Consider the following 19,432-nt stretch of genomic DNA (forward strand, 5'->3'; position numbering starts at 1 on the left):
TAGTTTTAGGGTGGCTGAGATTACAGACAGGGGGCTGAAGCCACCCTAATAAAGGGCTAGAACCCCCCCTGGGTGACACAATTCACAACGCATTCGCCAGGAATCCTTTTTGACGCCGATTATTACAAACATCTCCCTCATATATGGCCATGTGTGTTCAGGAATGTCCTCGTTGTTAGTTACTTTAACATCGGTGACTCCCTCTGAATGAACATTAGCCATTCCTTTTGTAGGCGCTGCTCATTGTTAGCTCCGCTATCCTTAGTCTATGTCTGATAGCCAGTAAATAATACAGTACACCAGTCACATGGGGAAAAAGCCGCACAATGATAGGATGATAGGCTGGAAACAGCGTCCAATGAGAAGGAATAATACTAAAAGTAACGAGTCCGTTTGGGAAATGTAAGAAGTAAAAAGTACAGATATTTGTGTAAAAATGTAATGAGGAAAAGTCAAAAGTGTTAATGTTAGTGTTAGTGTTAATGTTAGTGTTAATGTTAGCGTTAATGTTAGCGTTAGTGTTAGCGTTAGTGTTAATGTTAGTGTTAATGTTAATGTTAGTGTTAGTGTTAATGTTAGTGTTAATGTTAGTGTTAATGTTAGGGTTAATGTTAGGGTTATTGTTAGTGTTAATGTTAGTGTTAATGTTAGTGTTAGTGTTAGTGTTAATGTTAGTGTTAGTGTTAATGTTAGTGTTAATGTTAGTGTTAGTGTTAATGTTAGTGTTAGTGTTAATGTTAATGTTTACTTATTACAGTGTTTATGAAGTGAAAACTCACATGACCCAAAAACTCAAGTTTATCAGCATCAACACAACATCAGCCAGGCTGAGGAAAAGTGTTTGCTGATATGATAAGACTGTGTGTGTGTGTGTGTGTGTGTGTGTGTGTGTGTGTGTGTGTGTGTGTGTGTTTGTGTGTGTGTGTGTTGTCACAACCGGCTCAAGTCATGACAAAAAAAGGGGAGGATGCAGTGAAACCAAAATACCAGGTAATCTTTTATTTAATAAATAATTGTGAATAATTAATCTGAGCTTGTGTGTGTTTGTGTAACAGTTTACACGTGACAGTGTGGTGATGAAACTCACATGGAGAACAACACTTAGTGTTAGTGTAGTGTAGTGTTACTGTTTACACGTTTACACGTGACAGTGTGGTGATGAACTCACATGGAGAACAACACTTAGTGTGTTTAGTGTTAGTGTTACTGTTACACGTTTACACGTGACAGTGTGGTGATGAAACTACATGGAGAAACACTTAGGTTAGGTTAGTGTTAGTGTTACAGTTACTGTTACATTTAACACGTTTACACATGTCAGTGTGGTGATGAAACTAACATTGAGTTATACAGTTTGTGTTAGTGTTTCTGTTAACACGTTTACACTTGACAGTGTGGTGATGAAACTCACATGGGATAAAAAAAACTGTATATAATAATGATATGGTATTGATGACATTAATGTCAGATTTATGGAAAAAGTTTACAATGTCAGCACTGTGCCAACTAATGTTGACTACATAGTAAATATACTTCTCTTATGTTATCTTTTAAGCTCTGTAAGTTCTTGTTTCTTGCATGTTCATACTACAAGAATGTTGTAAGAGTTTATTTATTATTACTTACTCAGCTTTTCTGGAGGCTGCAACCACAGGCAGGAGCTTCAGAAGAACATCCTCTGATGTACAGTGTTTGTTAATATATTTATTCAGGACAAACACATCCTGTTCCTGCCCTGATGTCAGTAACACAAACACCACAGCTGACCATTGAGAAGGAGAAAGTTCAATATGCTGTAAATTTCCAGACTGTAGGTAACATTGGATTTCCTTAACTAGAGAATGATCTTCCAGTTCATTTAGACAGTGGAACAGATTGATGGATTTCTCTGTGGAGGGATTCTCTCTGATCTTCTCCTTGATGAAATGAACTGTGTCCTGATTACTGCGGGAGATACTTTTTGTCTTTGTCACTATATTTTGAGTTTGTAAGAGGTTCTGATTGGACTTCAGTGAGAGACCCAGAAGAAAGCGAAGGAAAAGATCCAGATGTCCATTTTTACTCTGTAAAGCCTGAACTACTGCACACTTGTGTACATCTGAGAGTTTAAATTTTAGCCAGAAAAAAGGAAATATTGGCTTTTTAAAAACATTTTTCTTTTGATTTATGAATTTCAGGTGCACATACAGAGCTGCGAGGTGCTCCTGAATGCTCAGATGAACAAAGCAGTACACTTTACTCTGGTGAAGCCCAAACTCCTCTCTGAAGATCTGTGTACACACACCTGAATACACTGATGCTTCTGTCACATCGATGCCACACTCCATCAGGTCTTCCTCATAGAAGATCAGGTTGCCTTTCATCAGCTGCTGAAAAGCCAGTTTACTCAGTTTCAGGACCATTTCTTTATCTGTCTCTCTGCTCTCTGTGTACTTTTTCTTGATGATGTTTGTCTGAATGATGAGGAAGTGTGTGTACATTTGAGTCAGAGTCTCGGGGATCTCTCCATTCTCTGCTTTACCCAACAGACTCTCTAGAACAGTGGCTGAAATCCAGCAGAAGACTGGGATGTGACACATGATGTAGAGGCTTCTTAATGATTTTAAGTGTGTGATGATTCTGTTGCTCAGGCTCTGATCTCTGATCCTCTTCCTGAAATATTCCTCCTTCTGTGGGTCATTGAACCCTCGTACCTCTGTGACTCGATCAACACACTCAGAGGGGATTTGATCAGCTGCTGCAGGTCTGGAGGTGATCCAGATGAGAGCAGAAGGAAGTAGATTCCCTTTGATCAGATTAATCAGCAGCACATCCACTGATGCTGATTCAGTTACATCACTCACTCTCGCTGTGTTCTGGAAGTTCAGAGGGAAACGACACTCATCCAAACCATCAAAAATAAACAGAACTTTGTGCAGGCTGGAAATGTTTGTTTCTTTTATCTCCTTAAAATAGAAATGAAGAAGCTCCATCAGACTCAGTGTTTGATCCTTCATCAGATTGAGCTCTCTGAAAGGAAGTGGAAATATGAGTTGAACATCCTGATTTGTTTTCCCTTCAGCCCAGTCTAGAATGAATTTCTGCACAGAGACTGTTTTTCCAATGCCAGCGACTCCCTTTGTCAGAACGCTCCTGATGGGTTTGTCTTCTTCAGGTAAAGGCTTAAAGATGTCATTACATTTGATCGGTGTTTCCTCTGTTGCTGCTCTTCTGGATGCTGCCTCGATCTGCCTCACCTCATGTTCATTACTGACTTCTCCACTGTCTCCTTCTGTGATGTAGAGCTCTGTGTAGATCTCATTGAGTGATGGGTTTCCCTGTTTTATTATCACCTCGTTTATTTGCTGAAACGTCTTTAACAGATTTAATCTGTATCTCTCCTGAAGATGAGGTTCAGTAGTTACATCATTACATCTGTAAAATGGTAACAGACGTGGTGAGATATCAAGCACAATGTCTGTAATTCTTCTTGAATTCCATGTCTGTGTTTGTTAAACTCATCATCTGTAGAAATCCTCATGAGGAAGTAACCAGATGCTTTTAATATTAATGAACATATCATTGTCATGCTGAGTTTGATCTTACCCTGTATCAGTGACTTTCGGTCCAGTTTTCTCTCTTGCTTGCTGTAGGACACTGAAAATTAAACTGATTAAATATCATTCATGTATATTTTGTATAGGTGCTGATGTGGTTTGATTAGCCATATCCTTCAACTCTAGACTCTCTCATCAAACAGACATTTCTACCCAAAAAACTGCTCTCACTGGATGCTATTTGTTTTTAATTTACAGCATGAAAAGTCCAAGATATCAACAGTAAAACCTTCTAAGTAACAGAGTTCATATTTTCTGCATTCTGATGTTTACCTAACTCTCTTGATCTGTAATTGTATAGTCGTTTGTATTGCACTGTTGCCCCATGACTAAACGAATGTGAAGGTCTTTATAATAAAAGGAACAATAAATGTATCTTTATAATATTCTAAAAACCCATTTATAATACACAATATGTATAACAGCATAATAAAGTTTAACACCTAAAATTAGTTAAGTGATTAAAATGGTTAACAATATTATATTATATAATTCAAGTTACATGCAAATGTGTTACCATTCCAGTGTGGGTTCTCTCATCTCTTTAAATCCCAGTGGTAACGCCATAGACTCTTCACTCTTCATGGAAGCAAGGCCGGGTCTTGAGTCTGATCTCTTCATCTGAGTTTCACTGCAGAGCAACACATAGATAATACTGATGTAGTATTACAGTTAAAAAGAGACATATGAAAATACTTTTGTTTCCTAAGCAATTCCAGGAAAGCACAGTGATATCTGTAAGCAAAGGGATTCAAGTGTAATTCAAAGATTCACTCATGATTTGTGTGTGTGTTTTGACCATGGGTGTGGGTACAGGTTTTCATACCAGTCAAGCAGGAGCCACACCTGATTCAACCTGCGTAATTATTTGATTTTGGCAGCCTCCCGTCCTGTTTCTGAGCTTCACCGTCAGATCCGTTGGCTCTCTAAAGGCAAATGGGTTGGATTATTAAAAATTATTTTGATAACTTTTATCCAGGTTAGTCTGAAGATGATACATGCCAATTGTGCTGTTCACTAGGTATCATTTATAGGGGGAAAATGTTTCTGACAAAATCCAAACTGGTGCAAAAATATAATTGGGTGAAAATGGAGCAAAGTCTATGATGAACCTGAGAAAATCCTAGGTGCCTAACTTTTAAATTTCGAACACCGCTCAAGAATGTAATAAATTAATTATATACTCTGCATGCTTCTAATTTAGGAAAAACTAGATTTGTAAAGTTTGTCGCGACAAACGTTGATGTTGGCTTTGAAGAGGCAAGTATTCGCAAAAACCAGTGCTTGTTGGAGGCGAGTGGACATAAGGGTCAGTGTTACTTTTGGAGGCAAGTGGACAGAAAGATAGGATGTCAAAACATTTGGAGGCAAGTGGAGATAAGCATGTGATGTCATCTGAATACTGAGGAAGTTCCCATCATTGGGCTCAGTGTTTTGATATGTCACATGCCCATGTTGTGCAAAATGTTTTATTTTCACGTGACGTCACGTGACGTCATCAGAATACCCGTGAGGAAGTTCCCCACATTGGGCTGAATGTTTTGATATGTCACATGTCCATGTTGTAAAAAGTTTTTTGATTTTGCATATATTGGGGCGGGGATGCTGGACAACCAAAAGGCCAGTCGATACACCAATTTAAACCTTTGTTCAGAGTATTACCCTAAAGGAGCTGGCCGAGTTTGGTGTAGATAGCTCAAAAGCTTGCCGAGTTATAAACCTCCAAATTTTATAATGGGAGTCTACGGGGGAAAAGGCCATTTTGAGACTCGGTACCGGTAGTACCGATACTCGGATCGCTTAGAAAAGTAATAGCAACAAACTTCAGACCAGGGTCTACAACATATCCGTATTTGGTGCATGTGGCTCGAAAGCCCTAGGCAGCATTAAATTTTATACATTTTTGTCTAAGCTTAAACAGGAAAACAGAATGTTGGCTTCTACAAAGCCAACATAATGAACCAATAGTAGTGCTAAAGCCTTGACCGAAAATAATATTAGAATGTTCCACATCCTGTCTGTCAGGCTTTCTGTCTCCCCAAATGCCTCTTGTGCAACAGCTGTTCATATAAACCTGTCCTAGGTTTTCCTAGTTAAGGTGCAAAGTGGGCTGAGCAGGGTACTGAGCATTCTTCATGAACAATGGAAGAATTATTTCACAAGATACAACAAAAACTGTAACATGAACTCAAGCTTGACGCAGAAACCATTCTATAGGAGGAGCTGAAGGAAATGGCAAGCATGTGTTTTTAGGGAGTTGCTGCAGATTAAGACGTCATACTTGTAAAGCCCCGGGGGCATAATAGGGCAGGCTGCCATTCATCCTCTGCTCTGATGCAAATGAACTTGTAGGTGCTTTGTAGGTTCTCCTTCGTAGGACCTAGAGAAGATGAGATGTAGCTCAGGGAGATGTAGCTTAAATTCTGCACCTTCTTGACCTGCCTGTGTATCACTGAGGCAAGGAAAATGCCATGAACTCAGTACTGCATTCATTGTTAGTTAGTTTCATTGTGACTTATAGAGAAGAGAGTTTGTCCCTCCCACAGCCATTGAGAGAGAGAGGTTTGTGTGTGTGTGGTGTGATAGAGTGTGAGAGAAGAGAGGGAGAGTGTGTGTGGTGGTGTGTTGAGAGAGAGAGAGAGAGAGATAGGCGTGTGTGTGTACAATGAGAGAGAGTGTGAGAGAGAGAGAGGGAGAGCGAAGAGTGTGTGGTGTGGTTGTGGTGTGTGTGTTGTTGTGTGTGTGTAGGTGGGGTGTGAGAGAGCAGAGGTGTGGTGTGTGTGTTTGGGGGGGGGGTGTTGTGAGCTCGATGTGTGTGTGTGTGAGAGAGCGAGCGCGTGTGTGTTTGTGTGGTGGTGTTTGTTTTGTGTTTTTTTCGAGAGAGAGATCGAGCGAGCGTGTGTTGTGTGTGAAGCGAGCGCCGCCGACGCGACGACGAGGCGTGTGTGTGTGTGCCGACCGAGAGAGCCGTGTGTGTATGGGAGAAGCGAGCGCGCGAGCGAAGAGCCTGTTGTGTGTGGTGTTTGTGCGAGAGTAGTGTGGTTGAGAGGCGAGCAGCGCAGCGACGAGAGAGTGGAGAGAGAGAGAGCTCGAGGAGCGAGAGTGCAGAGTGTGTGTGTGTGTGTGTGTTTGAGCGAGAAGAGCGTGGGTTTTCGAGCGAGAGCCCGAGAGTGTTAGCGCGATCGCGAGGACGAGCGAGAGCAGAAAGAAGAAGCGTGGTGTTTTGTGTGTGTGTGCGAGCGGAGACGAGACGAGGAGGCGGCGAGAGCGCGGTCGTGGTGTTGTCAGCAGCGAGAGCGGAGTGTGGTGTGTGGTGAGAGCGAGTCGTGTGTGCGCTCGCGGCCGTGGTGTGCAGCGACGTGCGTGTCGAGAGCGGAGGGAGAGAGAGTGTGTGTTGTGGAGAGCGAGTGTGTGGCGCGCGAGGGCGTGTGGTGAGAGAGTGGTGCGCGAGAGAGCGGGCGCGCTTGTGTGTGGTGCGCGAGAGAGAGTGAGCCGGAGAGAGCGGCGCGCGAGTGTGTGTGGTGAGAGAGCGCGCCGTTGGCGCAGCGACACGTGGTGTTCGGACGACGCAGAGAGACCGCGCGCGAAGCAGACGCGAGAGAGCGCGCCGTGTGTGTGTGTGTGTGTGTAGGTGTGTGTGTGTGTGTGTGTGTGTGTGCGCGAGCGCGCGTTGCGCGCGCGCGCGTGTGTGTGCGAGAGCGCGTGCTGGCGCGCGCGAGCGCGTTTGGTGCGCGCGCCATGTGCGCGCGCGCTAGCGTGTGTGTGCGCGCGAGAGTGTCGAGAGAGAGAGAGTGTGTGTGAGAGAGAGAGAGAGTGAGAGAGAGAGTGTGAGAGAGAGAGTGTGTGTGTGTGAGAGAGAGAGAGACAGAGAGCGAGAGAGAGAGAGAGAGAGAGAGAGAGAGAGAGAGAGAGAGAGAGAGAGAGGTATGCACTTAGACAGCTGAGTGCGCATGCGCCAGAGCTAGCGCGAAGTTGAATGTGTTCAGACGTGTTGTTGTTATTCTGCCTTCTAAGTTGAGCAAACCAACGTTTTTCTTTTCTTTTGTGACGGGAACCGAGTGTTTTGTTTCTCCTTCGCTTTTACTCCGTTTATATGTGTGTGTGTGTGTGTGTGTGTGTGTGTGTGTGTGTGTGTGTGTGTGTGTGTGTGTGTGTGTGTGTGTGTGTGTGTGTGTGTGTGAGAGAGAGTGAGTGTGTTTGTATGTGAGTGCGTGTACAGTGTGTGTGTGTGTACAGTATGTGTGTACAGTGTGTGTGTGTGTGTGTACAGTGTGTGTGTGTGTGTGTGTGTTGTGTGTGAGAGAGAGAGAGTGAGTGTGTTTGTATGTGAGTGTGCATGTACAGTATGTGTGAGTGTGTGTGCGTGCGTGTATGTGAGTGTGCGTGTGTGTGCGTGTATGTGAGTGTGCGTGTGTGTGCGTGTACAGTGTGTGTGTATGTGAGTGTGCGTGTACAGTATGTGTGAGTGAGTGTGTGTGTATGTGAGTGTGTGTGTGTGTGCGTGTACAGTGTGTGTGTATGTGAGTGTGCGTGTACAGTATGTGTGAGTGAGTGTGTGTGTATGTGAGTGTGTGTACAGTATGTATGTGTGTGTGTGTGTACAGTATATGTGTGTGTGTGTATGTGTGTGTGTGTACAGTATATGTGTGTGTGTACAGTATATGTGTGTGTGTACAGTATATGTGTGTGTGTGAGAGATTGAGTGTGTTTGTATGTGAGTGTGCGTGTACAGTATGTGTGAGTGAGTGTGTGTGTGCGTGTGTGTATGTGAGTGTGCGTGTGTGTGCGTGTACAGTATGTGTGAGTGAGTGTGTGTGTATGTGAGTGTGCGTGTGTGTGTGTGTGCGCGTGTACAGTATGTGTGAGTGAGTGTGCGTGTACGGTATGTGTGAGTGAGTGTGTGTATGTGAGTGTGCGTGTATCGTATGTGTGTGTGTGTTTGTGTGTGTATGTGAGTGTGCGTGTACAGTGTGTGTGTGTATGTGATTGTACGTGTACTGTATGTATGTGTGTGTTTGTGTGTGTATGTGAGTGTGCGTGTACAGTGTGTGTGTGTATGTGATTGTACGTGTACTGTATGTATGTGTGTGTTTGTGTGTGTATGTGAGTGTGCGTGTGTGTGTATGTGAGTGTGCGTGTACTGTGTGTGTGTGTGTGTGTGTGTGTGTGTGTGTGTGTGTGTGTGTGTGTGTGTGTGTGTGAGAGATATTAGGTGATAAAGCTGCTCTCTACTCTTTACTTCCTGTTTGATGTTCAGGGGCTTTGGTATTGTTGCCCTCAGTGGTGTTTACTGTTTAAGGGCAGAGAAATGTTCTGTAACACAAATCTCTCTTTCTGAGAGTTCCTGAGGATAAAACTAGATTAAAAATTAACTTTACTTTGTTTGTAAAATAACACACAGTGGTATTATTATTATTATTATTATTATTATTATTATTATTATTAATTTTATTATTGTTGTTGCTGTTATTATGATTTAAAAAAAAAAGAGCTGATTACTCTTTCTCATTGGTCAGATTACGCTGCTCTCCCACAGGCTCGGCCCCCCGGCCCCCCACCCCCCGGCCCCTCGGCTCTCACACACTGACAGTTAGCAGTGTTATTAAAGGCAGAGAGCGGGTGAGCAGAATAAGATGAGTACATTAAGTGGATTTATCTGGAATGGACTTATGGACTTTATCTCTTATCCTCAGATGACCAAAGAGTTTCTGTTCTAGCTTTTTAACGTGGTTTTAATTCGAACCTTTTCTGTAAGGAAACTGTTCAGAATCTCCAGAGAACATTGAGCTGTTAGGGTTACCCTTACCCCAACCCTTACCCCAACCCTTACCCCAACCCTAACCCAGACTGGTGAGTGATCGTCTCTAACATCACTGTTAATTCTGCTTCACACCATCAGCACAGGCATGGAAATAAAACCATTCTGAAGATCCCTCATGAGATGGAATTATAGTAAGATTATAGAATTTATGATTTTTCAAACCATTTACAGACTGTAAAAAGACAGTGTTTATTTACCATTATTTAGATGTTTTGGTGTTAATGTTAGTGTTAATGTTAGTGTTAATGTTAGTGTTAATGTTAGTGTTAATGTTAGTGTTAATGTTAGTGTTAATGTTAGTGTTAATGTTAGTGTTAATGTTAGTGTTAATGTTAGTGTTAATGTTAGTGTTAATGTTAGTGTTAGGCAGAGGTGGCAAAAGTACACACATCCTTTACTCAAGTAGAAGTACAGATACTCACTTTTTAAAAGACTCCAGTAAAAGTAGAAGTAGTGACTACACTCTGTTACTCAAGTTAAAGTAAAGAAGTTTGGGCTCTGACATGTACTTAAGTAAAAAGTCACCGTTACTACTACCTGTTTAGTGTCATGCCTGTTTAGTGTCATATGTGTGTGTGTGTGTGTGTGTGTGTGTGTGTGTGTGTGTGTGTGTGTGTGTGTGTGTGTGTGTATAATTTTGTGTGCTGATGGATATTTGTGTTCATCAGCCACAAGAGTGTTACGAAAGGCAGGCACTGATGTGATGTAGGGTGGAGTCAGCGTTCACATTCATCCCAAAGGTGTTCAGTAGGGATGAGATCAGAAAACAACCACATATAGCAGGAAAGGTCAGGTGACCCAATACTTTTGGAGATATAATGTATACCAAGTGTATCACCACCAAGGCCATATCCCAAACTGTAGGGAGATTCCAGCTCTGTGCTTCAAAACAACTCAAAATTATTGTGATGTTTTACAAATGACAAAATTAATGTTAATTAAATTAAGCACTTGGTGTTTTTTGGGTTGACCCCAGGGGCAGTTCTAGGGTTTCATCTTTAGGGGTTTTAGCCCTCAGTGAGAATTTAAAACAAGAAGAGTTCTATATTATATATTATATGACAACTCTGGTAATAAGAATAGTGACATTTCACTGCTTTTGGTTGCCGTCTTTGCGTCTTTGCGTCTTTCCGCCGATTAACGTTATAGATAAACGCCTCCAGCTCTGACTGCGCGTGCACGCTGCGCGTACCTGTGCTTCTCCGTCCTAATAAAGCAGACAGCTGAAGACGCACGTGTGAAACACTACAACACACACGTGTAAAAGCAAAGTAAATAAAATCGCTCTTGGATCAAACTGATAAATAATTTTCTTTCCCAGCGACGACACGTCCTGCATTTTAATGTCATTTTTATTGTTTATTTATGAAAGTAAAAATGCTCCTTATAGTTTTAGGGTGGCTGAGATTACAGACAGGGGGCTGAAGCCCCCCTAATAAAGGGCTAGAACCCCCCCTGGGTGACACAATTCACAACGCATTCGCCAGGAATCCTTTGTGATGCCGATTATTACAAACATCTCCCTCATATATGGCCATGTGTGTTCAGGAATGTCCTCGTTGTTAGTTACTTTAACATCGGTGACTCCCTCTGAATGAACATTAGCCATTCCTTTTGTAGGCGCTGCTCATTGTTAGCTCCGCTATCCTTAGTCTATGTCTGATAGCCAGTAAATAATACAGTACACCAGTCACATGGGGAAAAAGCCGCACAATGATAGGATGATAGGCTGGAAACAGCGTCCAATGAGAAGGAATAATACTAAAAGTAACGAGTCCGTTTGGGAAATGTAAGAAGTAAAAAGTACAGATATTTGTGTAAAAATGTAATGAGGAAAAGTCAAAAGTGTTAATGTTAGTGTTAGTGTTAATGTTAGTGTTAGTGTTAATGTTAGTGTTAATGTTAGTGTTAATGTTAGTGTTAATGTTAGTGTTAATGTTAGTGTTAATGTTAGTGTTAATGTTAGTGTTAATGTTAGTGTAAATGTTAGTGTTATAGTGTTAATGTTAGTGTTAATGTTAGTGTTAATGTTAGTGTTAATGTTAGTGTAAATGTTAGTGTAAATGTTAGTGTAAATGTTAGTGTTAATGTTAATGTTAGTGTTAATGTTAATGTTTACTTATTACAGTGTTTATGAAGTGAAAACTCACATGACCCAAAAACTCAAGTTTATCAGCATCAACACAACACCAGCCAGGCTGAGGAAAAGTGTTTGCTGATATGATAAGACTGTGTGTGTGTGTGTGTGTGTGTGTGTGTGTGTGTGTGTGTGTGTGTGTGTGTGTGTGTGTGTGTGTGTTGTCACAACCGGCTCAAGTCATGACAAAAAAAGGGAGGATGCAGTGAAAACCAAAATACCAGTTAATCTTTTATTTAATAAATAATTGTGAATAATTAATCTGAGCTTTGTGTGTTTGTTGTAACAGTTTACACGTGACAGTGTGGTGATGAAACTCACATGGAGAACAACACTTAGTGTTAGTGTTAGTGTTACTGTTTACACGTTTACACGTGACAGTGTGGTGATGAAACTCACATGGAGAACAACACTTAGTGTTAGTGTTAGTGTTAGTGTTACTGTTTACACGTTTACACGTGACAGTGTGGTGATGAAACTCACATGGAGAACAACACTTAGTGTTAGTGTTAGTGTTACTGTTAACACGTTTACACATGACAGTGTGGTGATGAAACTCACATGGAGAACAACACTTAGTGTTAGGGTTAGTGTTAGTGTTAGTGTTAGTGTTACTGTTAACACGTTTACACGTGACAGTGTGGTGATGAAACTCACATGGAGAACAACACTTAGTGTTAGGGTTAGTGTTAGTGTTACTGTTAACACGTTTACACGTGACATTGTGGTGATGAAACTCACATGGAGAACAACACTTAGTGTTAGTGTTAGTGTTACTGTTAACACGTTTACACGTGACAGTGTGGTGATGAAACTCACATGGAGAACAACACTTAGTGTTAGTGTTAGGGTTACTGTTAACACGTTTACACGTGACAGTGTGGTGATGAAACTCACATGGAGAACAACACTTACAAAATAATACAGAAACTACACAGAAAACAACCCCAACAGATCCCAGGTCTGCTAAACACCATCAACACCACACTTAAATAAGGAGACATAACAAGACACAGGGGCACCACAGCAACACAGCTCCACCCACTGGCCGGCCGTAACAGGGAAGCAGGAGACCCGTCACTGTGTGTGTGTGTGTGTGTGTGTCTATCATCCACCCATCCATCGCTTCCCAGTAAGCACAGTGGGTGTGAGGCAGGAATATGTGCTGGAGGGAACATCTTTACATCACACACACACACACACACACACACACACACACACTTTCTGTGCAGTGAGTCAGCACTGATTGTATAGACTCTCTCTCTCTCTCTCTCTCTCTCTCTCTCTCTCTCTCTCTCTCTCTCACACACACACACACACTCTATCTCTCTCTCTCTTGTCCAATCTCTGTTGTGTCATTGGCTGAAAGCTCCGACCTAAGTGTCTTGCGGTCTTTCAAATCCCATTATCCCATTACGCTTTGCAGTGGTATTGAGTTTGCATAGAGAGAGAGAGAGAGAGAGAGAGAGAGAGAGAGAGAGAGAGAGATAGAGAGGTGTAGTTGTATCTCAGTTCCTGCACTAACCCTAACCCTGTGTGTTACAGCTTCACGTCTCTGCACTGGAACAGAAACTAAAGCAGCAGGATAAAAACATCAGCATGGAGTTTCATCACTGAACAGTAAGAACTGAATTAATCACTTTATCACCTGCTTATGATCAGCTTCTGTCCATGTGTGTGTGTGTGTGTGTGTGTGTGTGTGTGTGTGTGTGTGTGTGTGTGTGTGTGTGTGTGTGTTTTAATGGTTAGTGAATTTTAATGAGGTTAAAATCTGTTCTGATTAAAAGCTGTGAGCAGTGATGTGTTCCTGATGTGTTCCTGAAAGTGTGTGAGAAGTTGAGTCCATTAAAACTGGGACAGGAAGTGACCTCATCATCTCTGTGCTTTTACTCTCACTTCACTGAACTGCTTTATTGATTTCACTTTCTGTTCACTTTTGTTACATTTTACACACACACACTCACACACTTGTGTGTGTGTGTGTTCGTGTGTGTGTGTGTGTGTGTGTATGTGTGTGTCTGTTTAAGAGAGAGAGAGAGAGCTGCAGGATGGCGAGTGATGGCTCTGAGCTCTTCTCCCTTCCGAGTCCTGTAGTGCGTCACATCGATAAACATTTCCTGATGTGTAGCATCTGTCTGGATCACTACCACACACCCAAAGTGCTGCCGTGTCTCCACACCTTCTGCCAAAGGTACCATAGCTTACACTCAAGGAAGGGACAAGAAAGGAACTGAATATAAAGAATGAACCAAGGAGACAGACAGATTAAGATAATTAACATTAATAAAAATAAGAGTAAATAAATCTAAACAAGGCACTGTGGGTTTCTAAAGTCCTTTATTAGAAAAAAGAATCAAATAAGAATTCTCTGTCCTCAGGTGTCTTCAGAGCTTCGTCCCTGTCCACAGCCTGACTCTTACGTGTCCTATCTGTCGTCAGACGTCTGTCCTTCCAGAGAAGGGCGTGGCAGCGTTACAAAATAACTTCTTCATCACCAACCTGATGGAGGTGTTGAAGAGACAAGACACAGGACATGGAGATGAGAACTTTCTGCTGGACATCGACACTTTGAGCAGAGAACAACAGCTGTCCTGTTCCAAACACCAAGAAAACGTACGTATGATTAATATTAAACATAAATTCATAAAAAACATTAAACTGGGACATGCAGACTCCACATCTCCACAACATCCCCAACACATCCACACCATGTCCCCTATATGTCAACACATCCAGTATACGTCCCCTTCATGTCCCCTTCATGTCCCTGACAGCAAGTTCTGAGTTCACACCGCTGTTCGTTGAATGCTCAGTGAAAAAGGAAACAATAAAATAGTTTTAAATGAAAGTAACTGTGTGTTAATAAGGTGGAGTTCTACTGTCCCGTGTGTGAGACAGCTGTGTGTGAGAAGTGCAGCAGTGAAGATCACATCCAACACGTGACTGTCCCCCTTGCAGAAGTCCTCCCACAGCACAGAGCTTCGCTGCTGCAGCAGCTAAACTCCATCAGGAGCAGGTCAGGAGCTCACTCCTTCTCACTCATTATGTCACATGATCTGGGTGAACGTATTCATGGTGATTATGGTGGACATGAAACTGTTAGATACTGAGAAAGAGAGAATGAAAGACAAAAGAAGGTGAATCCTTTTCTCACGTGTCTGTCTCAGACTCCCGCAGATCGACTCAGCACTGCAGACGTTGTCTGACATCTTGCAGCAGCTGACGAGTCAGAAGAGCTCAGTTGAGGAGAAAATCCACAGCACCTTCACTGAGCTCCAGAGGATGTTGGATGTGCGTAAGAGTGTCCTGCTGATGGAGGTGGAGGTGAAATACACCCTCAAGCACAAGGTCAGGGCAGCAGATCACACACTCTTAAAAAAAAAAGCCATTCCAGGTTTTTTCTAGTTAGTTGGAGGTTTTTGCCTTTCTGTAGTGATTGTGTTGCTTCCCTCTGATAGAGATGCAGTCTGTTGTAGTGCTTTACATACAGACTGTCATCAGGAACCCTTAAGGCTCAAGATGGAGCATTATGTTCTAAGCAAGTAGAACTTTCCAGATCACTGCGACATATTTGATTTGATGTTAGTCATCCAGTGATAACTTGCTCTGGATTCATTTTGTTGTGTGATCCATACATCCATACAGTTATATACATTTGTTCCTACTTAGTTTATTAAGGTTAATAAGTGTTTTTAAACCTCTGGGTGAATACAGAGAAGCTAAATGTCACTGGCAGCTTTATCCAGTGATGCTCCTGAAAACCCAACTGAAAGACATGTTTATAATGCACAGGTGCTTCAGACACAGATGGCGTTGTTGCTGCAGGAGCAGGAGAACATGCTCAGGGACTGCAGTCTGACAGAACGAGCATTAAGCAGTGGCTCTGAGGCTGAGGTGCTGCTGGTGGAGAAGCATCTGAGTGAGCATCTGAGTGAACTGATGACTCGTGAACTTCCGCTGCGGCCTGAAGAGAACGGACATCTGAGCTTCACAGTAGAGACTGATGGTCTATGCAGCTCTATCCACCGTCTAGGTTCCATTATCACTGGCAGTGCGGTGGCAGGAGAGACGGTCGCGAGTGGCGAGGGACTGCGGCGCTGTGTGGTAGACCAGCCTACATTTATCACTGTCACCTCTAAAGAAAGAGACGGCAGGCTGTGCCAGACAGGGGGCGCTCCTCTATCAGCTGAGCTGAATGGTGCAGATGGTACACTGGTGGGAGAAGGTGAAGTTGTTGACCACAAAGATGGCACATATGACATACTGTACACTCTGTCATATGAGGGACAGTACATGCTTGCACTTCGCCTGTATGGGCAGCACATCCGCGGGAGTCCATTCAGCATCCGGGCCACCAGAGACACACAGGAATCTGAAAACACCAACAGGACCAAGAGGTGGTTGAAGTCACCAGGGAACTCTCACATCAAACGGCAAGCCAGCAAGCGGCCAGGCAGCGTGTACAGCTCAGCCAGGAGCACGGGGAACGTCGCAGGGGACGACCTCATCTTCAGAATCGGTACAAAGTCATATGGAAAGATGGATGTTTTGGATACAGTGTAATGTAGTGGGAGGAGTTTGTGTAGTGGGAGGAGTTTATGTAGTGGGAGGAGTTTATGTAGTGGGAGGTGTTTATGTAGTGGGAGGTGTTTATGTAGTGGGAGGTGTTTATGTATTTGGAGGAGTTTATGTAGTGGGAGGAGTTTATGTAGTGGGAGGTGTTTATGTAGTGGGAGGAATTTGTGTAGTGGGAGGAGTTTATGTAGTGGGAGGTGTTTATGTAGTGGGAGGTGTTTATGTAGTGGGAGGTGTTTATGTAGTGGGAGTAGTTTATGTAATGGGAGGAGTTTATGTAGTGGGAGGTGTTTATGTAGAGGGAGTAGTTTATGTAATGGGAGGTGTTTATGTAGTGGGAGGAGTGTATGTAGTGGGAGGGGTTTATGTAGTGGGAGGGGTTTATGTAGTGGGAGGAGTTATATTTATCATGTCAAGTCTGTGTAATGGCTGTGTGTTATTTCTTTACTGTAGGGACTAAAGGGAGAAATAAGGGAGAATTTGCCAACCTGCAGGGTGTGGCCGCTTCCGACACTGGAAATGTTTTAATAGCCGACAGCAACAATCAGTGTGTTCAGGTAAAATCTGACATGACTGCAGTTACTAATATAGCTTTAATCTTCAAAGAATGCACTAAAGAGATTTTTACATGTCCTCCTAGATATTTTCTAATGATGGCCACTTTAAGAGTCGTTTCGGTGTACGAGGTCGCTCTCCGGGGCAACTTCAACGGCCAACCGGCATCACCATCCACCCCAACGGTGACATCATCATTGCTGACTATGACACCAAATGGGTCAGCATTTTCTCCAGTGATGGTAAATTTAAGGTGAAGGAAAAAACTTACACAGATATTAAACCTGTACACCAAACGTGCAGAATGAGGTGCAGAACCCTAACCCTAGGTGCAGAACCCTAACCCTAGGTGCAGAACCCTAACCCTAGGTGCAGAACCCTAACCCTAGGTGCAGAACCCTAACCCTAGGTGCAGAACCCTAACCCTAGGTGCAGAACCCTAACCCTAGGTGCAGAACCCTAACCCTAGGTGCAGAACCCTAACCCTAGGTGCAGAACCCTAACCCTAGGTGCAGAACCCATTACTCTGGTTAGTTAGTAACCTGAAGACTGCACATTTTCTCCCAGTTTGGAATGAATCAGTCTTTTGAATGTTCAGTGATCCTACACCATTTTCCCTTTAATTTCCCTTTGAAGGTGAGTGATGAGTTGTATGTGTCCATGTCTCAGAGTAAAATCGGCTCGGGAAAGCTGATGGGTCCTAAAGGTGTGTCTGTGGACAGAAATGGGAACATCGTTGTAGTGGATAATAAATCCTGCAGCATCTTCGTCTTCCAGCCTAACGGCAAACTCATCCGCAAGTTCGGCACTCGTGGAAATGGAGACAAACAATTAGCAGGTTTTTATTTCTCTCATATTTTCTTTTTATTGTACAAAAACCTTAACCCTAACCCCAACGCTAATCCCTATCGCTAACCGCTAACCCCTAACGCTAACCCCTATCCCTAATGCTTAACCCCTAACCCTAACCCTAACGCTAACCCTAACCCCTATCCCTAACCCTAACCCCTATCCCTAATGCTAACCCAAACCCCTATCCCTAACGCTAACCCCTATCCCTAACGCTAACCCCTATCCCTAACGCTAACCCATCACGTTATTTAATTCACCTTATAACAGTTTTCCATTAATTCATAATCGCACATATTTTACAAGTCAATTCATTCAAAATTAAAACTCTTAAATGATCATTTCCCTTTTTTTAATCTTTAATCTTTTTTTTTTTTTATCTCTGTTGGTTTTTTCTCTCTTCTGCCTCCAGGTCCTCACTTTGCAGCAGTTAATCAGAATAATGAGATTATTGTCACTGATTTCCACAATCACTCAGTAAAGGTGTGTGTGTGTGTGTGTGTGTGTGTGTGTGTGTGTGTGTGCTCACAAGAAAAAAGATGTTCTGTTGGTTCTGTATGAAAGTTTACAATTCATGAACGTGTTTGGTTTTAGGTGTTTACTGAAGAGGGAGAGTTCCTGATGAAGTTTGGCTGTAATGGTGAGGGGAATGGTCAGTTTAACGCCCCCACCGGAGTCGCGGTAGATTTAAATGGAAATATCATCGTAGCAGATTGGGGAAACAGCCGGATACAGGTAACAGCTTTCTACACACAGCTTTACATTTACTAATGCTGTGACACATTCAAACTGTGTGTGTGTGTGAGAGTATGTTTGTATGTGTGTGTGAATATGTGTTTATGTGTGTGTGTGTGTGTGTAGATGTTTGACAGCAGGGGTTTGTTCCTGTCCTTCATTAACACTTCAGGAGATCCTCTGTTTGGCCCTCAGGGTCTCGCCATCACCTCTGACTCTCACATCCTTGTAGCCGATTCAGGAAACCACTGCTTTAAAGTTTACCACTGCCTCCATTGACCATCGTCATCCCATCGTCATCCCATCCTCATCATCTTTCTGAGCTTGACCCAAGAGCACTGTTACTTTTCTAAAGTTTTCAGCATGACTAACCAGCTGAAGACCTCAGTAATAAAATGGACTACATATAAACACTGAGACAACTAAACAAAGTAAAAACAAAGTGTTTACATTTATTTTAAATTATTTTTATTTTAAGATCTGGATTTATGATCCAAACATTTTACAATCTCAGCTGCACACGCAGTCTTTTCTCATTGTTCTTAGTAACAATTTAATGAACCTGCTCCTGCGTCACACTGATTGCCCCGATTATTAAATTATTTAAAATCCTCCTGTTGCTTTGTGAATGTGCTTCATTTCATGTCTTGTGATGGACGTTTTTAATAAGAAGCTGTTTGTTCTGACCTTCTGTGACAACCACCTAGTAATGCATTACAATAGTCCAGTCTAGAGGTCATGAAGGCATCAACTAGCTTCTCAGCATCAGAGACAGACAGGATGTTTCTCAGCTTGGTGATATTTCTAAGGTGAAGAAGGCTGTGTTTGTAATATGGTGATATGAGTTTAAAGACAAGTTACTGTCTAATAAACACCAGGTCTTTCACTGTCGAGCTACTAGTAACAGTACATCCCTCTAAATGGGAGTTAAAGTGTGAGAGTTTCTCTGCACTGGTTTATGGAGTGATAAGTAATATTTCTGTCTTATCGGAGTTTAATAACAGAAAATTACAGGACATCCAATAATTTATCTCTTTTACACACTCAGTTAAATCGGACAATTAAGCTATTTCATCTGGTTTTGGTGAGATATATAACTGTGTATCTGATGAGATATACAACTGTGTATCTGGTGAGATATATAACTGGTTTGCCTCCTAATAA

General features: G+C 42.5%; 2 protein-coding genes across 9 annotated transcripts; one reads left to right on the forward strand and one right to left on the reverse strand.

Moving 5' to 3' along the window:
- Positions 1-1,592: 1,592 nt before the first annotated feature.
- Positions 1,593-5,996, reverse strand: LOC113647891 (protein NLRC3-like). Of its 3 annotated transcripts, none has more exons than XM_047815826.1 (5): positions 5,878-5,996; positions 4,443-4,522; positions 4,114-4,227; positions 3,586-3,648; positions 1,593-3,414 (listed from the first exon to the last, which is right to left on the reverse strand). In XM_047815826.1, exons 3-5 carry the CDS (start codon positions 4,215-4,217, stop codon positions 1,623-1,625), a joined length of 1,959 nt encoding a protein of 652 aa, XP_047671782.1. In that variant the 5' UTR covers positions 4,218-4,227; positions 4,443-4,522; positions 5,878-5,996; the 3' UTR covers positions 1,593-1,622. The 3 variants fall into 3 exon arrangements, with proteins under 3 accessions (XP_047671782.1, XP_047671783.1, XP_047671781.1); XM_047815827.1 differs by having other exon boundaries at positions 3,586-3,636; positions 4,423-4,522; XM_047815825.1 differs by having other exon boundaries at positions 4,423-4,522.
- A 1,502-nt stretch (positions 5,997-7,498) lies between these two features.
- On the forward strand, positions 7,499-18,880 carry trim2a (tripartite motif containing 2a). 6 transcript variants are annotated; one of them, XM_027134015.2, is made up of 14 exons: positions 9,198-9,215; positions 9,496-9,548; positions 13,100-13,174; positions 13,582-13,745; positions 13,933-14,167; positions 14,422-14,570; positions 14,722-14,902; positions 15,347-16,073; positions 16,583-16,686; positions 16,770-16,937; positions 17,354-17,522; positions 17,946-18,016; positions 18,128-18,268; positions 18,395-18,880. In XM_027134015.2, exons 4-14 carry the CDS (start codon positions 13,603-13,605, stop codon positions 18,545-18,547), a joined length of 2,241 nt encoding a protein of 746 aa, XP_026989816.1. In that variant the 5' UTR covers positions 9,198-9,215; positions 9,496-9,548; positions 13,100-13,174; positions 13,582-13,602; the 3' UTR covers positions 18,548-18,880. The 6 variants fall into 6 exon arrangements, with proteins under 6 accessions (XP_047671770.1, XP_026989817.1, XP_026989818.1 ...); XM_027134016.2 differs by having other exon boundaries at positions 9,178-9,548; positions 18,464-18,880; XM_047815813.1 differs by lacking the exon at positions 9,496-9,548 and having other exon boundaries at positions 9,179-9,446.
- Positions 18,881-19,432: the final 552 nt, after the last annotated feature.

The sequence above is a fragment of the Tachysurus fulvidraco genome, chromosome 7 (assembly GCF_022655615.1).
Source record: "Tachysurus fulvidraco isolate hzauxx_2018 chromosome 7, HZAU_PFXX_2.0, whole genome shotgun sequence".
Lineage (NCBI taxonomy): Eukaryota > Metazoa > Chordata > Actinopteri > Siluriformes > Bagridae > Tachysurus > Tachysurus fulvidraco.

Bases quoted from the DNA above. Each gene is read 5' to 3' on its own strand.
- LOC113647891 (XM_047815826.1), bottom strand. From the start codon at position 4,217: ATGAAGAGATCAGACTCAAGACCCGGCCTTGCTTCCATGAAGAGTGAA. The intron at 3,649-4,113 runs GTAACACATTTG...ATATTTAATCAG, and splicing joins AGAGAACCCACACTGGAATG to TTTAATTTTCAGTGTCCTAC. The intron at 3,415-3,585 runs GTAAGATCAAAC...ACCATTTTACAG, and splicing joins CCGAAAGTCACTGATACAGG to ATGTAATGATGTAACTACTG.
- trim2a (XM_047815814.1), top strand. From the start codon at position 13,603: ATGGCGAGTGATGGCTCTGAGCTCTTCTCCCTTCCGAGTCCTGTAGTG. The intron at 14,903-15,346 runs GTCAGGGCAGCA...TATAATGCACAG, and splicing joins AATACACCCTCAAGCACAAG to GTGCTTCAGACACAGATGGC. The intron at 18,017-18,127 runs GTGTGTGTGTGT...GTTTGGTTTTAG, and splicing joins TCCACAATCACTCAGTAAAG to GTGTTTACTGAAGAGGGAGA.